Source organism: Pipistrellus hanaki (genome assembly GCF_964339955.1).
Source record: "Pipistrellus hanaki genome assembly, chromosome: 21".
Lineage (NCBI taxonomy): Eukaryota > Metazoa > Chordata > Mammalia > Chiroptera > Vespertilionidae > Pipistrellus > Pipistrellus hanaki.
Genome location: NC_140523.1, coordinates 419,184 through 441,159, shown reverse-complemented (window position 1 = coordinate 441,159; position 21,976 = coordinate 419,184). Strand labels below are relative to the sequence as shown.

Below are 21,976 nucleotides of genomic sequence, written 5' to 3'. Positions count from 1 at the left end.
CTTGGTGGTCAGTTTCCTGCGCCTCAAACCTTACAGTCATTAGAAACCAGCTGTGATGGACCAGGAAGGAAAGGGTCCGGAGGGGACTCTCTTTGGGCCAAAAAGAGCCCTCCTGGTAGCAGTAACAGCTACGAACCACAAGAGGGCGACACTGTCACAGGGTCCCAGCCCCGGATCCCTCTGCTTCACACAACAGGCCAAGAGCTTGTGGAAAAGGACTTTCTCTTGTGTGTGTGTTCCAGAGTTTTCAGGAAAAGCACACCCGGCACCAGGCCCTAGGAGTCTGGACGCTGCACACAGGAAGTGCAGGGAGGAGCAAGAATAAAACGAACGGAGAAATGGGTTTGGAAGGAAGTGTGAGCGTTCGATGGTCTGAGGAGGCTCTTACTAGTCCTGAGAAGGAGAACCCCTGTTTTGTAAAAACAAAACAAAACAAAAAACAGCCGCTGTTTGGAATTTTCTGCTGCTTTTCTTAGATGGCCTCTTATTCTGAAAAAATGTTTGCCTTCTAGCCTGCTTGTAAAACGAGGATCATGAAATTAGCCGTCTGACCTTGCAGGCCAAGACTAGGTATGCCCATACATTTGGCTGTGTTAGTTTTCAAGGACCGCAGCGAGATAACCTCTCAGCGCACAGAGCTCCTTAATGAAAAGGGAAGCTCTGCTTGTACCTTTGCTTACAATTTGAAATCATTTTTCTCTAAGCCCACCGCGGTGAAACAAGTGAATCTCCAAACTCTCCCGCCTTGACTGTCAGGGATCTCTGTAACAGTCCCTCATGGGAGGAACACGTGTGGGCCCGTTTCCACTCCCGTCAATCACGAGCATTTGCGCCACATAAGCCCTCACGTCGGATCTATGGCCTCGGGACCCATATTCTGCTCATCGTTGCAGGGCTGCAACTGGGGGGAAATTGGTGCTTACTGAGGAGGGTGAGATTCATAGAGTCCACATAATGAAGAAAAAAAAATCACAAGGAAAGTTTAACTCATCCATTGGGAAACCTGGCTAACGTCTTTCCCAAATAACCCCCTAAGGGTTTCACTTTTATGTCCTGGGCATCCGAGTCGTGTTTGGTTATAAAAACACCAGCAAACAGCTCTGCTTCCTGTTCCGCACCCTGCAGTACCCTTTCCCTCCCACCAGAGGGCGCGCTTCTGACTCCCTGGTTTATGCCTGCAGGGTGTTTTGTGTGTTTTTTAAAATATATTTTTATTGATTTTTCACAGAGAGGAAGAGAGAGGGATGGAGAGTTAGAAACATCAATGAGAGAGAAACATTGATCAGCTCCCTCCTGCACAACCCCTACTGGGATGTGCCTGCAACCAAGGCACATGCCCTTGACCTGAATCGAACCTGGAACCTTTCAGTCCGCAGGCCGACGCTCTATCCACCGAGCCAAACTGGTTAGGGCTGCAGGGTGTTTTTAAACACCCGCAAGAACGAAGTACTGGAAGTGCTATATTGTGGGCTACAGTGTACAGTGCATGTACGTGTGTGCACAGTGTGACAGATGGCTTATTCAACTCTACTCTATACAGCTCACGTCGTTACCAGCGCGTATGGGTGGTGTAAGGTGACCAGATGTCCCGATTTTTAACAATTTACCCCGCATCCTGTGGCGTTTTTAAAAAGTCCCGATTTTCAAAAATCGGGACAAGTTGTTAAAAATTGGGACTGTCCCGCCAAAAGCGGGACGTCTGGTCACCGTAGGGTGGTGGTTTCTCGTTCCTAGCATGTTGCAGTTCTGTGGTTACCTTTCTAGCCTGGCTGGTCCCTTTAACCAGCGTGCCGTCACCTCGCTCGCCTAGAACCTTAGTTATTTCAGCGAGTGATGGCTCAACAACGCTGCTCGGGGGCTGTTTGCGAAAACAGGCAAAGGTAGCGTCCAGACCCCTGTCACTGCCCACGGGAGACTGTGATTGGCCCAGGTTCGCCCCTCTTTTTTGTTTAATCCTCACCCGAGGACATCTTCCCATTGTTTTTAAATTTTTTCTTTAAACTTTTTTATTTCAGAGAGGAAGAGAGGGAGACAGAATCATCCACCGGCTGCCTCCTGCACGCCCCCTACTGGGGATGGAGCCTGCAACCCGGGCATGTGCCCTTGGCTGGAATCTAACTGGGCACCCCTTAGTCTCACCGAGTGAGCCAAACCGGCTAGGGCTCCACTGATTTTAAAGAGGCAGGGAGGGGGAGAAACAAAGAAAAACATCAATTGCTTGCCTCCTGCACCCCCCCAATTCTCCGTTGGGATCGGCCTACAACTGAGGGATGTGCCCTTGACTGGAATCCAACCCAGGCCCCTTCAAGTCCAAGGGCTGGCAATCTACCCACTGAGCCATGCCAGTTTGTCCTTCTTTACAGCCCTACCCTGGCTGTGGGCTCAAGGAGGGGGAGTGCACCTCCGGGCCTCTGATCTGGGGCGGCCCTGGGGGCTTGCTCTGGTCAGTGGCAAGAGGCATTGTGTCCACGGTGCGCTCAGACCTGAGAAACCCGTCATTCCCTCCGTGCCTGGGCCTCACCCAGCCTGTGCGGGAGAAAGGAAGAGCTGAGAGCAAACAGCGGCTGCCGTTCACACCAGTTTTATTAACGTTTAAACATCCAAACATTTTACAGAAGGACGCCTAGTCCAGCTTAAAGGCGCACACACACCACTGGGCGCACAGCCCGGGCGGCAGGCGGTGGGTGTCTGTTCCCTCTGAGGACCAGGCGGTGAGAGCTCAGAATGTGGATTAGAAACGACTGCAGCCGCCGGAGCCTTCGGCGAAGCTTGACGCCAACATTCCACGTTCAAGGCAGGACCTTGTCCCCGGCGGCCGGGCCCCGGACACTCAGGAGCCGTGGGCGTCTTCCTCCACCTCCTCCTCCCCGTCGTGGCCGGGGCCTGAGGAGACACAAAGCCGGGGGTGGGGGGGCCGCAGGGTTTCAGGGACGGAGCTGCTCGGGATGAGTGCCCGGCTGAGGCCCTGGATAGCCAGCCCAGGACAGGGCACCCGCCCAGCAGCCCCCGTCTCCAGTCAGGGACCAGCTGTCGCGGGCAGGGACTGAAAGGGATGATCACGTCCCAAAGGAAAAGATGGCAGAGGCGTCTGGTTCACGACGGACTTCCTTAAGTGAGACGTGAGCAAGTATCGCCAGGTTCAGACCTCACGACCCCCAGGGCCCGGGACACCCCGTGAGAACCACCGTCTCTGAACGGCTCACTCGCCTTCAGCTCCAGCGGCCCTTCCAGCTGCCAGCCTCGCTAGGGGCCCGGCCAGTCTAGCCCCGTGGTCAGCAAACTGCGGCTCGCAAGCCACATGCGGCTCTTTGGCCCCTTGAGTGTGGCTCTTCCACAAAATACCACGGCCTGGCCGAGTCTATTTTTAAAAAGTGGTATTAGAAGAAGTTTAAGTTTTAAAGAAATGGGCTCTCAAAAGAAATTTCAGCCAAAACTGGTTTGGCTCAGTGGATAGAGCATCAGCCTGTGGACTGAAGGGTCCCGGGTTCCATTCCGGTAAAGGGCATGGACCTTGGTTGTGGGCACATTCCCAGTGGGGGGTGTGTAGGAGGCAGCTGGTCGATGTTTCTCTCTCATCAATATTTCTAACTATCTCTCCCTTCCTCTCTGTGAAAATTCAATAAAACATATTAAAAAAAAAAGAAATTTCAATGGTTGTACTGTTGACATTTGGCTCTTGTGGACTCATGAGTTTGCCGACCGCTGGGCTAGCCAACCTGGCAGCGTGCACCACTGTGAGTTTCCACTTGACACCCCGTGCCCAGCCCGCCCGTGCTCATCCTGAACTCGCCGAGGGAGACCCGGTGCCAAGTGCTGCAAGTAAGCACCTTGCTGAGTCCTCCCACAGACCTTGGAGGCCTGGTTGGTGTGGCTCAGTGGCTAGAGCATCAGCTTGTGGAGTGGAGGATCCTGGGGTCAATTCCGGTCAAGGGCATGATCTTAGTTATAGGCCCCATCCCCACCCCGGGCCCTGGTCAGGCAACCAATTGACACGTCTCTCTCACATCAATGTTTCTCACTCTCTCTCTCCCCCTTCCACTCTCTCTAAAAATCAATGGTTAAATATCCTCGGGTGAGATTAACAACAAAACGACACCAGCGGCCTTTGAGGTTGGCACTGCTACCGCCTCAGGTTTAAGGAGGAGGAGGATTCAAGGCTAAGTGGGGACTCAGAAATTCACTGAGGGCAGAGCTGGGAGGCTAAGACCTGGGCCTCGCCCCCGTGTTCCAACTACTATGCCATCCTGTACACGCAGCGGCCAAGTCCACAGGGTCCCCTTGCGTTCGGTTTCAACCCATGGCTATGAAATACTGTCTGTATCAATGTTTCCATAGACAATCCCCAGGGGCCTTGCCGGTCGAGCTCAGTGGTTAAGCATCAACCTTAACGTTTTCTTTCCCACGTTAGCATCACAAGCCGACAGCAAAACCCATTAGATACTTAAAAACCCCAATAACAATATCAAACCTGAACCCCCCCAGGGGATGCTGACTCCCGATCAGGCACTTACCTTGAGCTTCACCTTCTGGAAGTCCAGCACGCGCACTTGGGGGGCCTTGTAAATGACGTACAGGCGGTAGTGCTTCTTGTTGGTCACGGGGTTCCTGAGAATACTGCAAAGAGCCAAGGTCAAGTTCAAAGGAGACAAGTCCACGCGGGGCCTTCCAGGGCGTTCCCACAAACCCCCGAGCACAGAGCAGCGGACAAGCCACCGATCTTCACCTGCAAGGTCACAGGGAGCATCGGGGAAAGAACAACAGGGCACTGGGCCCGAAGGGGAGATTTGCACGGTTTTCTCTGTGGGGTTCTTGTTGAAGTTCACACCGGGAACCAGATCGCCGGCCCGGCAGACACTCACCATGTCCTGCTGTTGTTCACCAGGAGGCTCTTCGGTCTCCTCAGCAGGGGGAAGCCGTCCAGCTTCCGGATTTCATTGTCGGAAAACCAATGGCATCGAACTGGTCTAAGGTGGCACCCGGATTCCCGATGACAGGGATTTTATATCCTGTGACAGAGGAAAGCCCACGGAGGAATGACAGGACTGAAAGGCCCCGAGGCCCAGCAGCAGAACACCCCCGTCATTTGACCCCAGGCTGCCGTTCATTCAGAACGTGTTTAGCTAGGCCCGGCCGGTGCGGCCTGTGGTTGACCATGGACCCAGGAACCAGGACGTCACGGTTCCATTCCTGGTCAGGGCACATGCTCAGGTTGTGGGCTCCATCCCCAGTGTGGCGAGGGCAGGAGGCAGCCGATCCATGATTCTCTCTCATCATTGATTTCCGTCTGTCTCAAAATCAATTAAAAAAAAAAGTGTTTACCAAGCACCCAGGCCAAACACTGCAGGTACTAGCACTGAGACCCAAGCCCCAGCTGCCATGACACTTATGGGAGGGCGGTGGCCATGAACATGGTGACGGCGAGGAGGCCAGGACACTGGGGGCGGGGACATTGGTCAGGCTGTTTGCAAGGTGTCCGACCGCTCGCTCTCAGCAGGGCCGCAGCTAGACACCAGGCAGGACAGGAACCGACAAGGGGATTTGCTCCCAGCCTGTGGGGGCCGGGACAGCAGCTCCCTCTGCCTTCCTGGGACTCGTCAGGACACGGTCATACTGTCCTGGGTCTCCCCTGGGCCCACGGCCCCGGCTGCGACCCAGAGGTGAAGGTCAAGGGTTCAGACACAAGGTCCCTGGGTCACACAGGAGGTCAGAGGTTCACACACGACAGTGAGCCTCCGGGTGAACAATTCCTCCAGGTTCTCCCTGACTTGTCTAAGTCGGGGGCGATGATGGCGTGGACGCTGGAAGGTAAGACGGGAGCCCAGCCCAGGGTCAGGTGCACCCCAAGTCCACACTGCAGACTCGAGAGACGGTGGCCATCTCCCTGGGCCAGGACCGGGAGAGTGGATGTTAGCCTTGAACGGAATCGTTCCCTAAGAGTCTTAATTTCAGCCCCAGCCGGTTTGACTCAGCGGCTAGAGCATGGGCCTGCAGAATGGATGGTCCTGGGTTCGATTCTGGTCTCAGTAACGGACCTCAGTTGCAGGCTCCGTCCCCGTATGGGAGGCAACCAGTCCACAGGTCGCTGGCACACCCAGGCTTCTCTCAGTCTGTCTCTCCCTCTCTCTTCCATTCTTCCTAAGAATCAATGAAACAATAACCTTGGGTGAGGATTAACCAAAGAAAAAAGAAAAAGAACACCTTCATTTCATAAAAATAAAAGTTCTCGGGCCTTGGCATGTGCTGCTCAGTGGTTAGAGCGACGACCCACAGAAGAAACGGTCAGGGGTTGGCTCCTCTGCTGCGGTCACTACTAACCCATGTCTCTCTCTCATTGACGTTCCTCTCCTACCGTCCTTCCTGTCCCCCCACTCCCCTCTCTCTCCCTAAAAAAAGCAAAGCACCAGCAGGTGCCCTGTCCACACTCTGCTGCCGTCGCGCACAGTGTTTCCTGAGAACCAGCCGCTCGCTCGGTGCTGGGGTCACGGCCCCCGACTCCGGGCTCAGCGCACGAGCGGATCAGACAGAGACCCGGCGCCCCGCCCGCCAGACCCGCCCGGCACAGCCCGCCCACCGCGGGGCCCCCGAGGCCGCCCGCTGCCCGCGCCCACCCCGCAGGCCCGGCTCGCGGCCCCGCACGGCGCTGTGCACCGCGCCGCCCGCTCCATCCGCTCCGCCGCCCGCTCCGCCATCCCGTCGCCTCCTCCTCCGGCCCCGCGACTCCCGGGCCTTCCGCCACACACTCCCCTCTGCGGCCCAGACACACTTCCCGGCGTGCCCCGCGCTCACCCAGACGCGCCTCCCTTGTTGTCCCGCCTCCGAAACAGCCACACTTCCGGTCCAACCAAAGCCTGACGCACTTCCCAGCATGCCACGCGACCGACGCAAGACGCACCTTCTGACACGCAACGTAGCGGCACTGCCACACTTCCCGGCGTACCTTTCGACTGACGCAAGGCGCACTTCCCGGCATGCCACAGGACAGACGGAAGACGCACCTCCCGGCATGCAACGCGGCGACGCTGCCACACTTCCCGGCGTGCTTGGCATCTGACGCATGACGCACTTCCCAGAATGCAGAGCGACCAACGTAAGACGCACCTCCCGGCCTGCAACGCGGCCACGCGGCCACACTTCCCGGCGTTCATCGTGACTGAGGCGTGACGCACTTCCGGGCGTATACCTGGTCCACTGCTACTACATTTCCCAGCGTGCTTTGCGCCTGTCGCTAAGCAACGTTTATTGCTGAGGCCAGCTTAAAGAGCCCGCTGCTGGGCGTCCAGGCCTGAGCAAAGGAGGAGCCGGGATTCAATTCTCTTGCGGTTTGGAGATCCAGGGCTTTTTGGCTACGTTCTCCCATTCTGTTTGGATTCTCGGGGGCGTCTGTGGAGCCTGTAGGGTCCTAAATTCCAGACATTGGTATCTGCCAGTTCAAGAAAATGTTAAAGAGCTCCAGTCTGTGACAGGTTCCAGGAGGGGGGCCGGGAGCGGCGAAGACTCCATGCAAAGAGCGCCTCTCACAGGAAGGGGGTATCTGCGGGGTCTTTGGCCGCCTGCCGAGGGCATTCCTGGGACAACGGGCCACATGGCAATCCCGTCACAGGACTGGAGGGCAGACACGCATCCGAGGGGACACCCGATGCTAATGATTGTGCAGGAGAAGGCCCTGGTTTACGGGAAATCGCCCCCGCTATTTGGGAGAAAAAGAAATTAAAACGTCTGCGGGGTCATGGGGTATCACACGGGTAATTTCAGATTGCTCGTGAAGAGAGGCCTTTTGCTTTGGGATGGCTGGGCAAAAAAAAAAAGCACACAAAAGTTTAAACGATGCAATACCAGATGTGTCCACAAGACGGCGACATAACATCCCAAAAGCGGTGTTAGCAGGTATATGGACTAATAACGGGGATTTTTCCCCCCCATAGATGCAGGTATTACTAAACTCCCTGCAAATGCTCCTTTTTTTGGCATTAAACTCGACGTTTTTTGGCATTAAAATATCTATGATGTTAACGCCTTCAAAATGTGACATGAAGTTTTGAAGATTGTTTATTCTAAATATCATAAAGACCAAATTGCATATATACCCACATATGTGCACATGCCATTTTGCTTACCGGGCTTTAAGAGAAAATTGTTTTTCTTCAATATGTTATTTATCTCAGCGGGGAAGGGAGAGGGAGAGAGAGAGACATACGAAAGATTAGAGAAAACCATCCATTGGCTGCTACATGCAAACCCCACTCTGGGGATGGAGCCCACCACCTGGCTTGTGCCCTGACCAGGAATGAAACCGAACCACCTCCTGGTTCATAGATCGTAGCCCAACCACTGAGCCACACCGGCCGGAGGGCATCCGTGGTGTTAACGGTCTCCTCTGCACTCAAAGCTCCAAAGAACAGAGACAAAAAGAACATTTGCTTGAGAATCGGAGGCGGACTTACCAGGCACTGGAAGCTGCGGGTCCTTCGGGAGGGACTCTGCTCTCCAACCCTCAGCCCCAGCCTGCGACCCTGCAGCCAAGGTCAGGCGGCCCCAGCCCAGGGTCCTCCCGAGAGAGACACCACCTCCTCTGCCTCCTGGAGTGCCTCCTCCCGGCCTCCTGCCGCTGCCACCTCCCTGACAGGCCGCCCCGCCCGCAGCCCCGCAAGCTGGCACAGCCGCCACCGCGTTTCTCTCTGAGAGAAAACAACCCCTTTTCATTGGTTTCAGCGACGGGGATCCACATCCCCGGCGAGAAGCGGCTGCCTCCTGCACCTCCACACCAGGCGTGGCGGCCGCAACCGGGGCATCGAACCAGGAATCAGTTCTGAGGCCTTCCGCTTCCCAGGTCGAAGCTCAACCACTGAGCCACACTGCAGGGGCGCAGCCAGGTGCAATCGCTGTGCCCGGAGAGAAAGACTGCTTGGCTGCGGGCTGTTAACTGTTAACTGAGGGTTAACACCGCCTTAACTTTGCGCTCACACTGCATTTGCATGGGTCTGATCCACCCCTGCGGAGGGGGGTCCCCCCAGCTCCCCATCTCTTGGGGTTCGGAGGTCCGGGGCGCCTCGGCTCCGTGCCCTGTTCTGATTGCCTCCCGGGGGGCATCTCTGCAGCCTGGAGGGTCCCCGATTCCAGACATTAGCATCCGCCACTTCAGCAAAGCGCTAAAGCGCTCCAGTCTGTGACAGGTTCCAGGAGGGGGGCCGGGAGCGGCGAAGACTCCATGCAAAGGGCGCCTCTCACGGGAAGGGGGTGTCGGCGGGGTCTCTGGCCGCCTGCCGAGGGCATTCCTGGGACAACGGGCCACATGGCCATCCCGTCAGAGGACTGGAGGGCAGACACGCATCAGAGGGAACCCCAGAAGCGGGTGGTTGTGCAGAAGTCCCTGGTTTACAGGAAATCGCCCCTGCTATTTGGGAGAAAAAGAAATTAAAACGTGTGCGGGGTCACGGGGTATCACACGGGTAATTTCAGAATTCTCGTGAAGAGAGGCCTCTGTGCTATACTTGTCGCTTTACTGGAGTTTTGCTTGGGGATGGCTGCGGGGGGTAAAAAAAACGCACACAAAAGTTTGAACGATGCAATACCAGCTGTGTCCACAAGGCGGCGACATAACCTCCCAAAAGCGGTGTTAGCGGGTTTATGGACTAATAACGGGGATTTTCCTCTAAAGATGCCGTTATTAATGATGAACTAATAGTGCTCCTTTTTTTGGCATTAAACTCGACGCTTATAGGCGTTAAAATATCTATGATGTTAACGCCTTCAGAAAATATGACATGAAGTTTTGAAGATTGTTATTCAAAATGGCATACATATAAAATTGTATATATTTCCACATACGTGCACTTGCCATTATGCTTACCGGGCTTTAAGAAAGTTTATTTTTAAAAAAATATTTCATTGATTTTTTTACAGAGAGGAAGAAGGGAGAGGGATAGAAAGCTAGGAACATCGATGAGAGAGAAACATCAACCAGCTGCCTCCTGCACACCCACCACCGGGGATGTGCCCGCAACCAAGGTACATGCCCTTGACCGGAATCAAACCCGGGACCCCTCAGTCCGCAGGCCAGCGCTCTACCCACTGAGCCAAGCCGGTTTCAGAGAAAGTTATTATTATTATTATTTTTTTTTTTAAATATGCTAGGGATCTCAGAGGGGAAGGGAGAGGGGGAGAGAGAAACACCAGTGTACATAGGGATGTAAGTTTATGTGCAGCCATCGTTCTGTTTTATCAATAAAGCGTTTTGAGAACTTTGCTCGGCCCGGGCGGCAGAAGTTTGAGAATTCCCGGTGTGAAGAGAAATCCCAGGCTGCCTTTGGAAAGCCCCATGCAGGGCGTGCAGGAGGCAGCCAGTCCGCGCTTCTCTCTCACCCCTGATGTCTCTCTCTCCCTTTCCCTTCCTCCGAGATCAATTAAAAAAAAACTTTTTAAAAAATGTCATTGCCTTTACACTGATGTCCTCTCCTCCCACACTTTCAAATTCACCGGTTTCTGCCCATTGTTCTATTTCATTATTAGCGATTCTCAGCGTCTTACACGTTAAACTCAGCCATCCGTGTGCATTTGTGGGAAAGGCTATGCAGGGCTCGGCCATCCGCTGGGGGCTTGAGAGGGGCCCCGGGAATAAGGGGCGCTTCCCCCCGGGCCCCTCCGCCCTCTGCTGCCTGCACGGAGGGCCACCTTTCTGGAGGCCGGAGCGATCGATCATCCTGGAGGAGGGGAGCGATCGATCATCCTGGAGGAGGAGAGCGATCGATCATCCTGGAGGAAGGAGCGATTGATCATCCTGGAGGAGGGGAGCGATTGATCATCCTGGAGGAGGGGAGAGAACGATCATCCTGGAGGAGGGGAGCGATTGGTCATCCTGGAGGAGGGGAGCGATTGATCATCCTGGAGGAGGAGCGATCATCGATCACTCGGGCCTCCTCTGGGCGAGCCTGTGCGCGCCGGGGCGCGGGGATCGGCTGGTCGTGCCTGGGCGCATGCGCAGAGCCCCTGGGAGGTGTGGGCCGCCGGGTTCGCCCGGCGCCGGGGGTTCGGGCACAGACGAACCATCGCGGGGCTCCGAGCGGGTCCGGGCGGGGCGCGGGGGCCGCGCGGGGGCCTGTGCCAGGCGCGGTGCCAGGCCGGCCCGGAGCGATGCCCGGTGCAGCCTGGGCGCCCGCTGCGCCGCACGTGGTCCTGCAGGAGCGGCGCTGCCGGAGCCAATGACATGGAGCCCGGCCCCCGCCTTCCCCTCTGAGCAGCCCGGCAGGTCCAGCCGCCCCGGCCCCGGCCCCCGGGTCCCCGCTGCTGCACCGCCGCACGCCCCTTCCCCGGGCCGCCCGGTCCCCGCGATGCCCGGGGCGCCGCCCGCCGGGAAGCGGCCGCGCCGCAGCCTGTCCGGCGGCAGGACCAGGACCGGGGCCGGGAGCCAGGAGTCCGGGCCCATCGAGCTGTGCTTCCGCCGCGCGCCGCCCGCCAGGCTGGCCTGCCCGGCGTGTGGGCAGCTGGTGGCCCGCTACGACCTCAACCGGCACCTGGATGACCTGTGCGCCCCCCGCGGCGGCGTCCCGCCGGCGGCCCCCGCGGGAGGCGCCGCTGCCGCCGAGGGGGGGACGCCGGGGAGGCCCCCGCCGGCCCGGGCGCACTCAGCCCCCGAGCGGGGCGGCGCGGCCACTCGGGGCCGGAAGCAGACCAGCCCCTACTTCCCAGGCGCCGGGGACGCGGGCGCAGACCGGGGCGCAGAGCTGACATCGGGGGACGTCCGGGTGGTCCCCGCAGAGCCCACCCCTCGGGACGTCCGGGTGGTCCCCTTGGGCAGCCTGGCGTCCCGGCTATCCCGGCGGTCCCTGCAGGCCAGGGGAGCCGCGGAGGAGGGGGAGGCCGGGGGCGTGGGGAGCAGCTCCCAGAAGGAGAACCTGCTCTCCGGGGAGTCTCTCACGGAGGAAGACACCGCCAAGGGCCCCAAGCCTCCCCAGGATGCAGGGAGGCCCACCCTGGCCCCTGCCTTCCCGGAGAACGCGCCCGTGTCATCGCCCCCGGGGCCTCCGTCCGCGCCCGAGGACCGCCCGGCGAAGCGGGAGGGGACGGGACGAGGTGGCGGGGAAGGTGCGGGGACACGGGCGGCAGGTGTCGGCGAGGAGGTCGGAGGGACCAAGCTGTCCCGTCCGGAGGCGCAGGACACCTCGGAGGGCAGGGACTTGCACAGACTCCCCCTGGACGGTGCCGGCGGCGGCTCAGAGGATGGAGCGGCCCTCGGGGTCCCCTCGGGGCCGGGGTCCCCCTTACCACCTCCGCCCGGCCACCCTTACTACCTCCGCAGCTTCCTGCTGGTGCTGGGCGCCGTCTTCCAGAACGAGGACGACAGCAGGCTCTTCGACCAGCAGGAGCAGGGCATGGTGGCCGGGTTCCACCAGCTGTCAGGTACCTGCCAGGCATCCTGTGCTCTGGGCTCCGCCTCCCGTGTGGCCACCAGGAGGCAGTGTGGTTCTGAGAATCAGCCTCCCGATGGCTTCCTCCAGGGAAGGAAAAGAGGCCAGATTGCTGTGCCCTGTGAGGTCTGTGCCTGGAGTATCCTGCCTTCGTGTGGATTCAGCAGGCCCTCCCTCCGATAGTGTGGTGTTTTAATAATATATTTATATTGACTTCAGAGAGGAAGGGAGAGGGGGGGAGAGAGAGAGAGAGAAACATCCACGATGAGAGAGAATCAGGGATCGGCTGCCTCCTGCCCGCCCCACACTGGGGATCGAACCATGACCTCATGGTTCATAGAATGATGTTCAACCCCTGAGCCACACCGGCCCGGCTCCCATAATGTTTTTGTTCATCGTGTTCCCATTGTAATGCTGATGAGATGCTGTAGGAACTAAACTCTCATTTATCAGTTATTCTACGGTGAAATTGGCTTTGTTACCCTCTTCCCTTAAAGTCGCAGAACTTCCTGATGTTATTGACAGGTGGCAGACAGCCTTTTCTGGATAAAAAAATAAGAGTGGCCCTAGCTGGTGTGGCTCAGTGGATAGAGCGTCGGCCTGCGGATTCAAGGGTCCCAGGCTCGATTTCGGTCAAGGGCATGTACGTGGGCTGGGGGCACATCCCCAGTAGGGGGCGTGCAGGAGGCAGCCAATCAGTGATTGTCTCTCATCATTGATGTTTCACGCTCTCCCTCTCCCTCACTCTCTGAAATCAATAAAGACATATATTAAAGTAAATAAATAAAGTAGAAATAAAAAGTGACAGTGACAGTGCGCCTTCTCAAAGCGCCCTTGCATTCTGGGCGGCCCCTCGGGCCCGGGCAGGCTGTGTTGTGTCTGCACAGCCTGTCCTCAGGAGTGAAGGCGGAAGGCGGGAGCAGACCACGGGACTCTGAAGCAATATTTCAGGCTCCTGGACGCCCGCCTCCCGGGGTCTGGGCGTGGAGGAAATGGTCGCGTCCGAGCTAAATCGGGCCGTTTACAAACGGGAGCCTGTGCCTCGGCTCCTTGGCCGCCGGCGGTGGCTCCGGGCCAGAGGCCAGGTCTGCCACAAAAGCCGCCCTTGTGCCGGCCGCCCTGTTTACCCTGAGGGCCGAGGGGGACCAGGGCCCCTCCCGGGCGGAGCAGCTTGGGAGCGGCCACGCTGACCTTGGAGCTGGGGAGCCAGGTCTGCCTTCTTTAAAACCCGGAACCTTCCTGCTCCCGTTCAAGTGCGAGGTTTCTGTTTTAAGGTCCCACAACGGAAATATTAAGGAATTCCTTTTGTTGTCGCTAATCCTCACCCAAGGATGTTTTTCCCATTATTTTTTAAGAGAGAGTGGATAGAGCGTCGGCCTGCTCACTCCAGGGTCCCGGGTTCGATTCCGGCCAGGGCACATGCCTGGGTTGCAGACTCAATCCCCAGTGGGGGGTGTGTGGGAGGCAGCCAGTCCATGATTCTCATCATTGATGTTTCTGTCTCTCTCTCCTTCTCCCTTCCTCTCTGAAATCAATAAAGAAATATATTTAAAAAAATAAAAATAAATAAAAGGCAGATGATACCTGTGCGTTGTTTTGGAGAAGGAAGATAACGTTCCCCCCCTTTTCTGTCACCTGCTTGCAGACGGCGCTCAGAAGCTGTACGTCAGGCTTTTCCAGCGTAAGTTCGGCTGGATTAAGAGGCAGAAGCTGGAATACGAGGAGATCGCGGCGGACCTGGCGCCTGTGGTGGGAGAGCTGGAGAGAGCCGGCTTTCTGCAGACGGGTAGGCCCCCCCGGGGAAGTGCGCGATGGGAACGGGACACCAGACGTGAGGAATTGCGTTTGCTTGCCTTTTGGGTAACGAGAGAGCGTCTGCCCTTGTTTTCTTTCTCGTTGTTGCTCATCCTCACACAAGGATATTTTTTTTTCCCATCGGTTTTTAGAGAGATTAGAGGAAGGAGTGAGGGGAGAGAGAAACATTGACGTGAGAGAGAGACACATCGATCAGTTGCCTCCTGCACATCCCCGACCTGGGGCCCGGGATCCAACCTGCAGCCCAGAGACGTGCCCTTGGCCAGGAATCGAACCCGAAACCCTTCTGTGCTCTTAGGTGACACTCTGCTAGCGGTTCTCAACATTTCGCGACTCACAGGTTGAGAACCGCTGCTGTAGAGCCTAAGACCATCGGAAAACACAGATATTTATATTACGATTCATTAATAGCAGCAGAATTACAGTCATGAAGTAGCAGCGAAAATAACTTTATGGTTGGGGGTCACCACCACATGAGGAGCTGTATTCAAGAGTCGAGGCTTTAGAAAGGTGGAGAACCACTGCCCCAGAGCATGCTGTGACTCTTTAATAATAAAAACTTCTCTTCTTGAAAAACCGCCTCAGAGTCCGAGTTGCGAGAACTCCCCGAGGTGCTGGACCTGCTCTCCGCTCCCGAGCTGAGGACCCTCGCGAAGACCTTTCACCTGGGCCCCGCCGGCGGGCAGAAGCGGCCGCTGGCCGAGGCCCTGCTCCGCCTGGCCCGGCAGCCCTCCGTCTGCCCCCGGGCCGGCAGCCCGCCCGGCGTCGGGGCGGTGATGCTGAAAAGGTCTGGCCGGCATTTAGAAACCCTGACGCGCGCACTGACCTCTGACAGGCAGTGCCTGCTTTCCATCCGTCGTGGCTGATCTCTCTGGCATTGCAATCGGGGAGGGGAGGGGGAGCCCTCATCCATTCCGCAAGCCTGGATTCCTCCCTGGCCGGTTCCTCATAATCCCTGGGACACCATCCCGCGGTCTGAGGCCACGGGCAGCCTGGAGGGCAGGAATACAGGCGTTAGGCCTTGGTAAAGCCCGGTTATTTCTTACTCAAGAAAAATGAGGTTCGAACTACTAATCTGGCAGGATTTAAGAGTAGACGGTTCAGTCAATTTTTTTTTTTTTTTTTTTTTTTTTGAGGGGAAACTCTCCATTAAGCACAATACTTACCTAAACTGTCCTGGGAGTCACAAGCGGGAGCCGCCCATGTCGAACGGGCGGTACCGTCACACGGTTTCCTGCCAGTTTTACACGTTCACGGCAGCGTCAGCCGCGTCCTGCTCTCTCCTGGAACCGCTGGGGAAGGGAGGGTGGCTGAGGCCGCCCCGAGGCCCTGGGGGCGGCCCTGGGCCCCAGAGAGGCAGAGGCAGGCTCCGGGGTCACACAGCAGGAGGGTGGGTTGGCTGGAGGCTGAGAACAGCGATCAGGACCCCCTTCCACACACACACACACACACACACACACACACACACACTCACACACCCTGTTGCATCTGAAAACCACCTGATGCCGTGTCGCCCTCTGTCTCAGAGCCAAGGACCTGGCGGGCCCGGCCCTGAGGGTGAACCGGGGCCCTCGGGCCGTGTTCTCCCGGGCCCTGCTGCTCTTCTCCCCGACCGACTGCCCGGAGGAGGAGGAGGCCGCCTGCGGGGGCCAGGGCCAGCTCTCCACCGTGCAGCTGGTCAGCCTGGGCCGCCTGGCCTTCCCCCGGTACACCGTCCGCCGGCACGCCCGCGTCTTCCAGGACAGACACGACCTGCTCAGGTCAGAGCGGCCGCCCCGCCCTCACGCGGGTGCCCCCCCCCCGCCCCCCGCGGGCTGGCCTGGCTCCCAGGGCGTCCGTCCCTGAGACGAACGCCGCGGGCACCGTGGCAGTGTGCTCAGCCTGTGAGCCAGGAGGTCACGGATCGGTTCCCAGTCAGGGTTGCGGGCTTGATCCCAGGTTGGGGCGTGCAGGAGGCAGCCGATCAATGTGTCCTTCTCTCCCTCTCTTTTCCTCGTTGAAATCAATAGAATACACACACACACACACACTGAGTGGCCAGATTATTATGATCTCTGAACACATAGTAATCTGGCCACTCAGTGTGTCTGTGTGTGTGCGTGTGTGTATATATATACCGTTTCCCCGAAAATAAGACAGTGTCTCATATTAATTTTTTCTCCCAAAGTTGCGCTAGGTCTTATTTTCGGGAAAACACGATATTAGAGGCCCGGTGCATGAATTCGTGCATGGGTGGTGTCCGGCCAGCCTGGCCAGGGGGCGGGGACGTGGGCGGTCGGCCGGCCTGCCTGCTGGTCGAACTCCTGGTCGGGGGACCATGTGCACATCAGCCTTTTATCCTATAGGACGTGCCCTTCCCCGCAGGTACGCCGACGCCGCCCACAGGCTGAGTGACGTCGCCGCCGCCATGGCCGCCGGGAACTGGAAGGAGGCCCACGCGCTCTGTGAGGGCGCCAGGAGGGACTGGCAGGAGCTGAGAGGCCACCCTTCCCTGAGGTGAGGGCGGGTGCCCGCGAGTGCCCGCTGAAGGGACGCACTGACCGGCTGGCTGTTCCTGCCGCGGGGGCGGAGGGGGCTGTCGGTGGCCGTCCCGGGGTGTCGGCTTGCCCGACGACTGCTCAGCTGAACTCGGTGTGCGCAGAACCCAGCGGACAGATGTCCTGGGAAGCCCGCCTGCCACACCTGTTCTCTCACAGGAAATTCAAACAGGTTATTCCGAACAAGAAAACTGATTGGCCCAGCCGGGCCAGCCTGGCTCAGAGCACCAACCTATGAACCAGTTCCATTCCCCATCAGGGCACAGGCCTGGTTTCGGGCTGCATCCCCAGTGGGGGGCGTGCAGGAGGCAGCCGGTTGTGATTCTCTCTCATCGTTGATGTTTCTGTCTTTTTCCCTCTCCCTTCTTCTCTAAAATAAATAATTATATATCTATGTATATACGAAATAGAGAAATACGCTAATTAACCGGGACACCGGGACGGGTCGGTGGACAAGAGCAGGTTGTGTGCTGTCAGCTTATTTAGAGAGCGAGGAAGGGGGAGGGGAGAGAAACGTGGATGTGAGAGCGGCACGCTGCCCGCCCCTCCTGGGGACGGAGCGGGGAGCCGGGCGCCGGGCACAGGCCCCGCACCGCGGACAGGCCCCCCTGAATACCCGCGTCCCCGCAGGCACCACGCGGACCTGCCCGCCTTCCTGCGCTGCTTCACGGCCGGCTGGGTGCACACGCGGATCCGGTCCCGCGCCGTGGAGGTGCTGCAGCGGCTGCACCGGTACGAGGTGAGGGCGCGGCCCGCCCGGGGGCGCGGGGGCGCTGCCCACGGACGCGTGGGAACGGGGCCGGGCGGCCAGGGTTGGGCGAGGGGGCGAGCTGCCCCAGTCCGGCCGGAGGGTCACGCCGAGCTCGGGTGGCACCGGGGAGGCCTCCGACCAGCTCGGAGGGCCCCGCGTCTGCCGGGCCTCCCGGACGGCTGTCGGGGACCGTCCGGCATAGTGAGTCACTGACCGGAACGCGGAGGTCCTCCGTTACGGGGACTGCCGCCTGCGGCCTCCTGGGCTGGAGGAGGCGCTTCTCCGAGGCCATGCGAAGCCGGCTCCTGACCCGAGTCCCAGGCGGATCCGTGGGAGGGGCTCCGGGGAGTCTGTGGACCCCACACGTGTGTGTCTGTGGGTCCGGCCAGCGTGACCTGCTGGGCTCCAGGGATCGGGTGGGGCCGCACCTGGAGCCGGACCCTGTGTGGAGCCGGTGGCTTGTGTGCAGCCATGCCGTGCAGTGCTCACGGGCGGCCGGGGGCCTGCTGGGAGTGGGGAGCCTCGGGGAGCGCGGGCCTCTGCGGGGCGGCCTCGCCCTCCTTGCAGGACGGAGCTGGGCTCTGTGCACATCCGCCCCGGCCTTGTTTACTTCTGGTGCGAGTGCGTCTGATGCGCTTCCTCTGTTGTCGCCGCAGGAAGCCGTCCAGGAACTGGAGAGCCTTTTGTCCCAGAACGTCTATTGTCCCGACAGCAGGGGCCGGTGGTGGGACCGGCTGGCTCTCAACCTCCACCAGCACCTGAAGCGCCTTGAACCGGTACTGTCCCTGGACGGGGTAGCCAACAACTAATGCCTTAGAAACCAAATGCAACTGGGACATTAGTGTTTTTAAAAACATTTTTTTTGATTTCAGAGAGGAAGGGAGAGGGGCAGAAAGAAACATCCATGATGAGAGAGAATCACGGACCAGCTGCCTCCTGCATGTCCCCCACTGGGGATGGAGCCCACAACCTGGGCCTGTGCCCTGACCGGGAATCGAACCGGGACCTCCTGGTTCATGGGTTGATAATCACACCGGCCGGGCAGGACATTCTTTTTTTCCTTTTAATCTTTATTGTTGAAAGTATTGCATTTGTCCCCCCTTTTCCATTGACCCCCTCTAGCCCGCCCCCAGCACCAGACATTCATTTTTTAAACCTTTGCCCACATTGTCCCACCCCGAAAAGAAGTGACAAGGCCGCTAACCCGAGCAGGACAACGGTGGGACCTGTGCTGGGGTTTAGGGTTAATCAGGGGCCAGGGGCCGGGAGAGCTGGATGCCTCCGCCCTCAGTGGAAATCGGGGCTGGTTCCTCCGCTGCACGGGGCCTCGAGGTGCCGGGAGTCCATGCAGGCACCTCGTCAGTAACTGCCTCCGGGCGGCCCTGGGCTTCGCCTCTGAGCAGCCCGCCTCCGCTTCGGGGCGCGGTGTCCTCGGGCGGGGACCCTGGACGTGGGGGTGGGGACCTTCTGGGCCGAGCAGCCTGGGGCCTCCGGAGGCGGAGGCAGCCGCGCCCTGCCCGGTGGCCACAGTGGCCCTCTGTGCGGCCGCCCGAGCCCGCCCGCCTCCGTGCCAGCCTGGCCGTGGCCACGAACGGAGGGCTGTGCCCCTGGGAGCCCTCGCCTCCCCCGGCAGCACGTGGAGTGAGTCAGGGTGACATCGGGCAGGAAGGTCGGCCCTGGGCGTGGGGACAGGACGGGGTGACGGCAGTTCTCTCTGCCTGCCGCCCGCGGGCCCTGGGAGGGAGGCCATCACGGAGGCCCAGGCGCTGACCCCGCTCCCCCGCTCCGGGGACCCCGTCCTTCCCAGGCCATCCAGTGCATCGCGGAGGGGCTGGCCGACCCCGCGGTGCGGACGGGGCACCGCCTGGCGCTGTACCAGAGGGCCGTGCGCCTGCGGGCGTCGCCGGGCACCCGGAGGTTCCGGCCCCTCCTGCAGCGGCTGCCCGAGGTCGCCGTGCAGGACGTGAGGCACGTGACCATCCCCGGCCGGCTGTGCCCGCAGCTCGGCATGGGCAAGTCGGTGTTCGTGGTGCAGGCCGGGGCGCCGGCCGCGCCCGCCACGGCCCTGTGCTCCGTGGAGGAGCTGGCGCTGGAGCACTACCGACGCGGCGGCTTCGACCAAGGTAACTGGCGCCGGCACTCCCGGCCTCCGGCTCCGACACCAGTAACATCTTTGGGAACGGCAGGAGATGGCATCTGACCCCTGATGGCCCTGCGGTCCCCCGGAGCCGAGGAGGCGGGTGGTGGCGGTGTCTGGCCGGAGCAGACACGGTCCGTGTGTGTGTGTGTGTGTGTGTGTGTGTGTGTGGCTTCCGCAGGCATCCACGGGGAGGGCTCCACCTTCGTCACGCTGTTCGGCCTGCTGCTGTGGGACATCATCTTCATGGACGGCATCGCGGACGCCTTCAGATCCGCCTACCAGGTACCGGCCGGCCGGCCCGGCGCTGCGGCCGAGCGGCCTTGTGCGGACGCGCCCGTTCAGCCGGCTGGGCCGGTCTCTGACGCTCGGTCCTCGCCAGGCGTTCCCGCTGGACCTGTGCACCGACAGCTTCTTCGCCAGCAGGCGGGCGGCCATCGAGGCCCGGCTGCAGCTGATCCACGAGGCCCCCGCGGAGGACCTGCGGGGCCGGGTGGCGGCCACGTGGCGGGCCCAGGAAGGCCGGGCGTCCGTCGTCAGCTGGGACCTCTTCGCTTCCCTGCAGCAAGCGCAGGTGAGGTCTGCAGGCCACCCCCCCACACCCACCCACACACACACACACGCGCGCACACGGTTGTGTCTATGTGTGCTTGCATGCATGCATCTGTGCACACACATGCATGTGTATGTGTGTGCGCGTGTGTGTATGTGACAGCATCCCAGCCCCGATGCCACGGCTATCCATGGGACCGTGCCAGGGCACCCAAGCTCCGGTTACGCCTTCTCCCAGGCTGACAGCTCCCCTGTCTGACCTTTGGCCCCGGCAGTGAGGACGCTGTCCCTGTGGCGGCTGGCCTCTGCAGGCCATCGCCGTCCTATTCCAAACGGCCTCCTCACGGCCCCGGGATCTTCCCGCGGGCAGAGGGTGGTCACTGACAGGAGAGCCGGCTTTGCGGAGCTGCGGGGGCTTCTCCCGGGGCCGGGGGCACCGGGGGTGCTGCTGACCCTGCGCCCCTGTCCAGGACCTGGCTTCCTGCCTGGGGGGCCCCGTCCTCAGCGGGGTGTGCCGGCGCCTGGCCCAGGACTTCAGGCACTGCCGGGGTGGCCTCCCGGACCTGGTGGTGTGGAGCTCCCAGGACCATCGCGTCAAGGTCAGCGGGGCCAGACGGAAGGTCGGGTCTGTAACCGGATAGCGGCTTCGCCCGAGGCCACAGTCTGGCCTCCTCTGGCCGGGGTGTTGGCGAGACTGAATCCCGGGAGGGCCCCGGGGCGGAGGGCCCCCGGGCGGAGGGCCCCCGGGCGGAGGGCCGGGCTCCTCGGGGGCGGGCGGTGGAGGCCGGCGTTCCTCGCGTGGGCCTGTGCACAGGGCAGCGTGTGCACACAGTCTCTCCTCACCGGTCCCCCTTCCGTCCGTCCTGTGTGCTGTGTTCACACAAGCCCTTTCTCGGGTACACTTCGCCCCGGGCTGTGGCTTGTTTTTTTTCTTGTTCCCTCAGGACGCTCTTCTTAAGACGGTGTCAGTGGGAGGAGCCATTTAAATACCCGGTGCGAACCACTCGGGCCCGGCCGCTCCGTTTCCGGGGAGACTAACCCCTGAACTCTGCTCTTCCAGCTGGTGGAGGTCAAGGGCCCCAACGACCGGCTCTCGCACAAGCAGATGGTGTGGCTGGACGAGCTGCGGAGGCTGGGGGCCGACGTCGAGGTCTGCCACGTGGCGGCCGTGGGCGCCAAGAGCAGAGCCTGAGCCGAGAACTGCGGGCGGGGGGGAGTCTGGTCGCACGCGGTCTGAGAGCCTCGAGAGCACGAGTGTCATCAGTCGCGTTTAGTTTTGATGCTGGTGCCGTCACGAATAAACCCGGTGGTAAACGTGGTCCTGGCTTGAATACACGCATGGATGCCACACAGCAGGCCGTGAACTTTGGAAAAGGACTGGCGACATCAAAGTTACAAAAAAAACCCCCAGAGAAACAACAACAACAACAAAAAAAAAAACGAAAGGGAAAAAAAGATCCACCAACAAAGGAGACGACTCCCAGCTTTTATAGAAGCAGCCGCACAAGGTTTCCCCCTCACTTTATAACTGCCCAGGAAGGGCATGGCGGTGGACATTCTGGCTTCTTTACAATCAGAACACCGATTCTGAGCCAGTTCCTCACACGCGCGCACACACCCACACCCACACCCACACGCACACGCACACAGCCGGCCGGAAGGAGACGCCCTGGCTTCCGGAGCCGCTGCCCTGCCCCCGTGGATGACGCCAAGCAGACAACACAACCGGCGGTCCTTGGTGCCCACCCGTGAGCCCAGTCAATAAACTTCTCTTAAATAAACT

At 59.7% G+C, this 21,976-nt stretch overlaps 1 protein-coding gene and 1 long non-coding RNA gene across 4 annotated transcripts; one reads left to right on the top strand and one right to left on the bottom strand.

Annotated features, from left to right (window-relative positions):
• Window positions 1-2,565: 2,565 nt before the first annotated feature.
• LOC311614473 lies at window positions 2,566-6,730 on the bottom strand. Its single transcript, XR_014793648.1, has 4 exons — window positions 6,609-6,730; window positions 4,860-5,006; window positions 4,512-4,614; window positions 2,566-2,883 (listed from the first exon to the last, which is right to left on the bottom strand). It is a non-coding gene; the product is annotated as an uncharacterized lncRNA (long non-coding RNA).
• A 4,008-nt stretch (window positions 6,731-10,738) lies between these two features.
• Window positions 10,739-21,974, top strand: FAN1 (FANCD2 and FANCI associated nuclease 1). Of its 3 annotated transcripts, XM_084869345.1 has the most exons (13): window positions 10,739-10,756; window positions 11,317-12,393; window positions 14,047-14,187; window positions 14,802-15,003; window positions 15,743-15,976; window positions 16,581-16,712; window positions 17,384-17,492; window positions 18,161-18,280; window positions 19,312-19,627; window positions 19,823-19,926; window positions 20,024-20,215; window positions 20,664-20,792; window positions 21,254-21,974. In XM_084869345.1, exons 2-13 carry the CDS (start codon window positions 11,325-11,327, stop codon window positions 21,383-21,385), a joined length of 2,880 nt encoding a protein of 959 aa, XP_084725471.1. In that variant the 5' UTR covers window positions 10,739-10,756; window positions 11,317-11,324; the 3' UTR covers window positions 21,386-21,974. The 3 variants fall into 3 exon arrangements, with proteins under 3 accessions (XP_084725471.1, XP_084725470.1, XP_084725469.1); XM_084869343.1 differs by lacking the exon at window positions 10,739-10,756 and having other exon boundaries at window positions 10,897-12,393; XM_084869344.1 differs by lacking the exons at window positions 10,739-10,756; window positions 20,664-20,792 and having other exon boundaries at window positions 10,893-12,393.
• The last annotated feature ends 2 nt before the right edge of the window (window positions 21,975-21,976 follow it).

What these genes read in the sequence shown, in the direction of transcription:
- FAN1 (XM_084869343.1), top strand. Translation starts at nt 10,971, where the DNA reads ATGCGCAGAGCCCCTGGGAGGTGTGGGCCGCCGGGTTCGCCCGGCGCC. An exon ending in CGGGTTCCACCAGCTGTCAG is followed by an intron (nt 12,394 to 14,046) that starts GTACCTGCCAGG and finishes ACCTGCTTGCAG; the next exon opens with ACGGCGCTCAGAAGCTGTAC. An exon ending in CTTCCCTGCAGCAAGCGCAG is followed by an intron (nt 20,216 to 20,663) that starts GTGAGGTCTGCA and finishes GCCCCTGTCCAG; the next exon opens with GACCTGGCTTCCTGCCTGGG.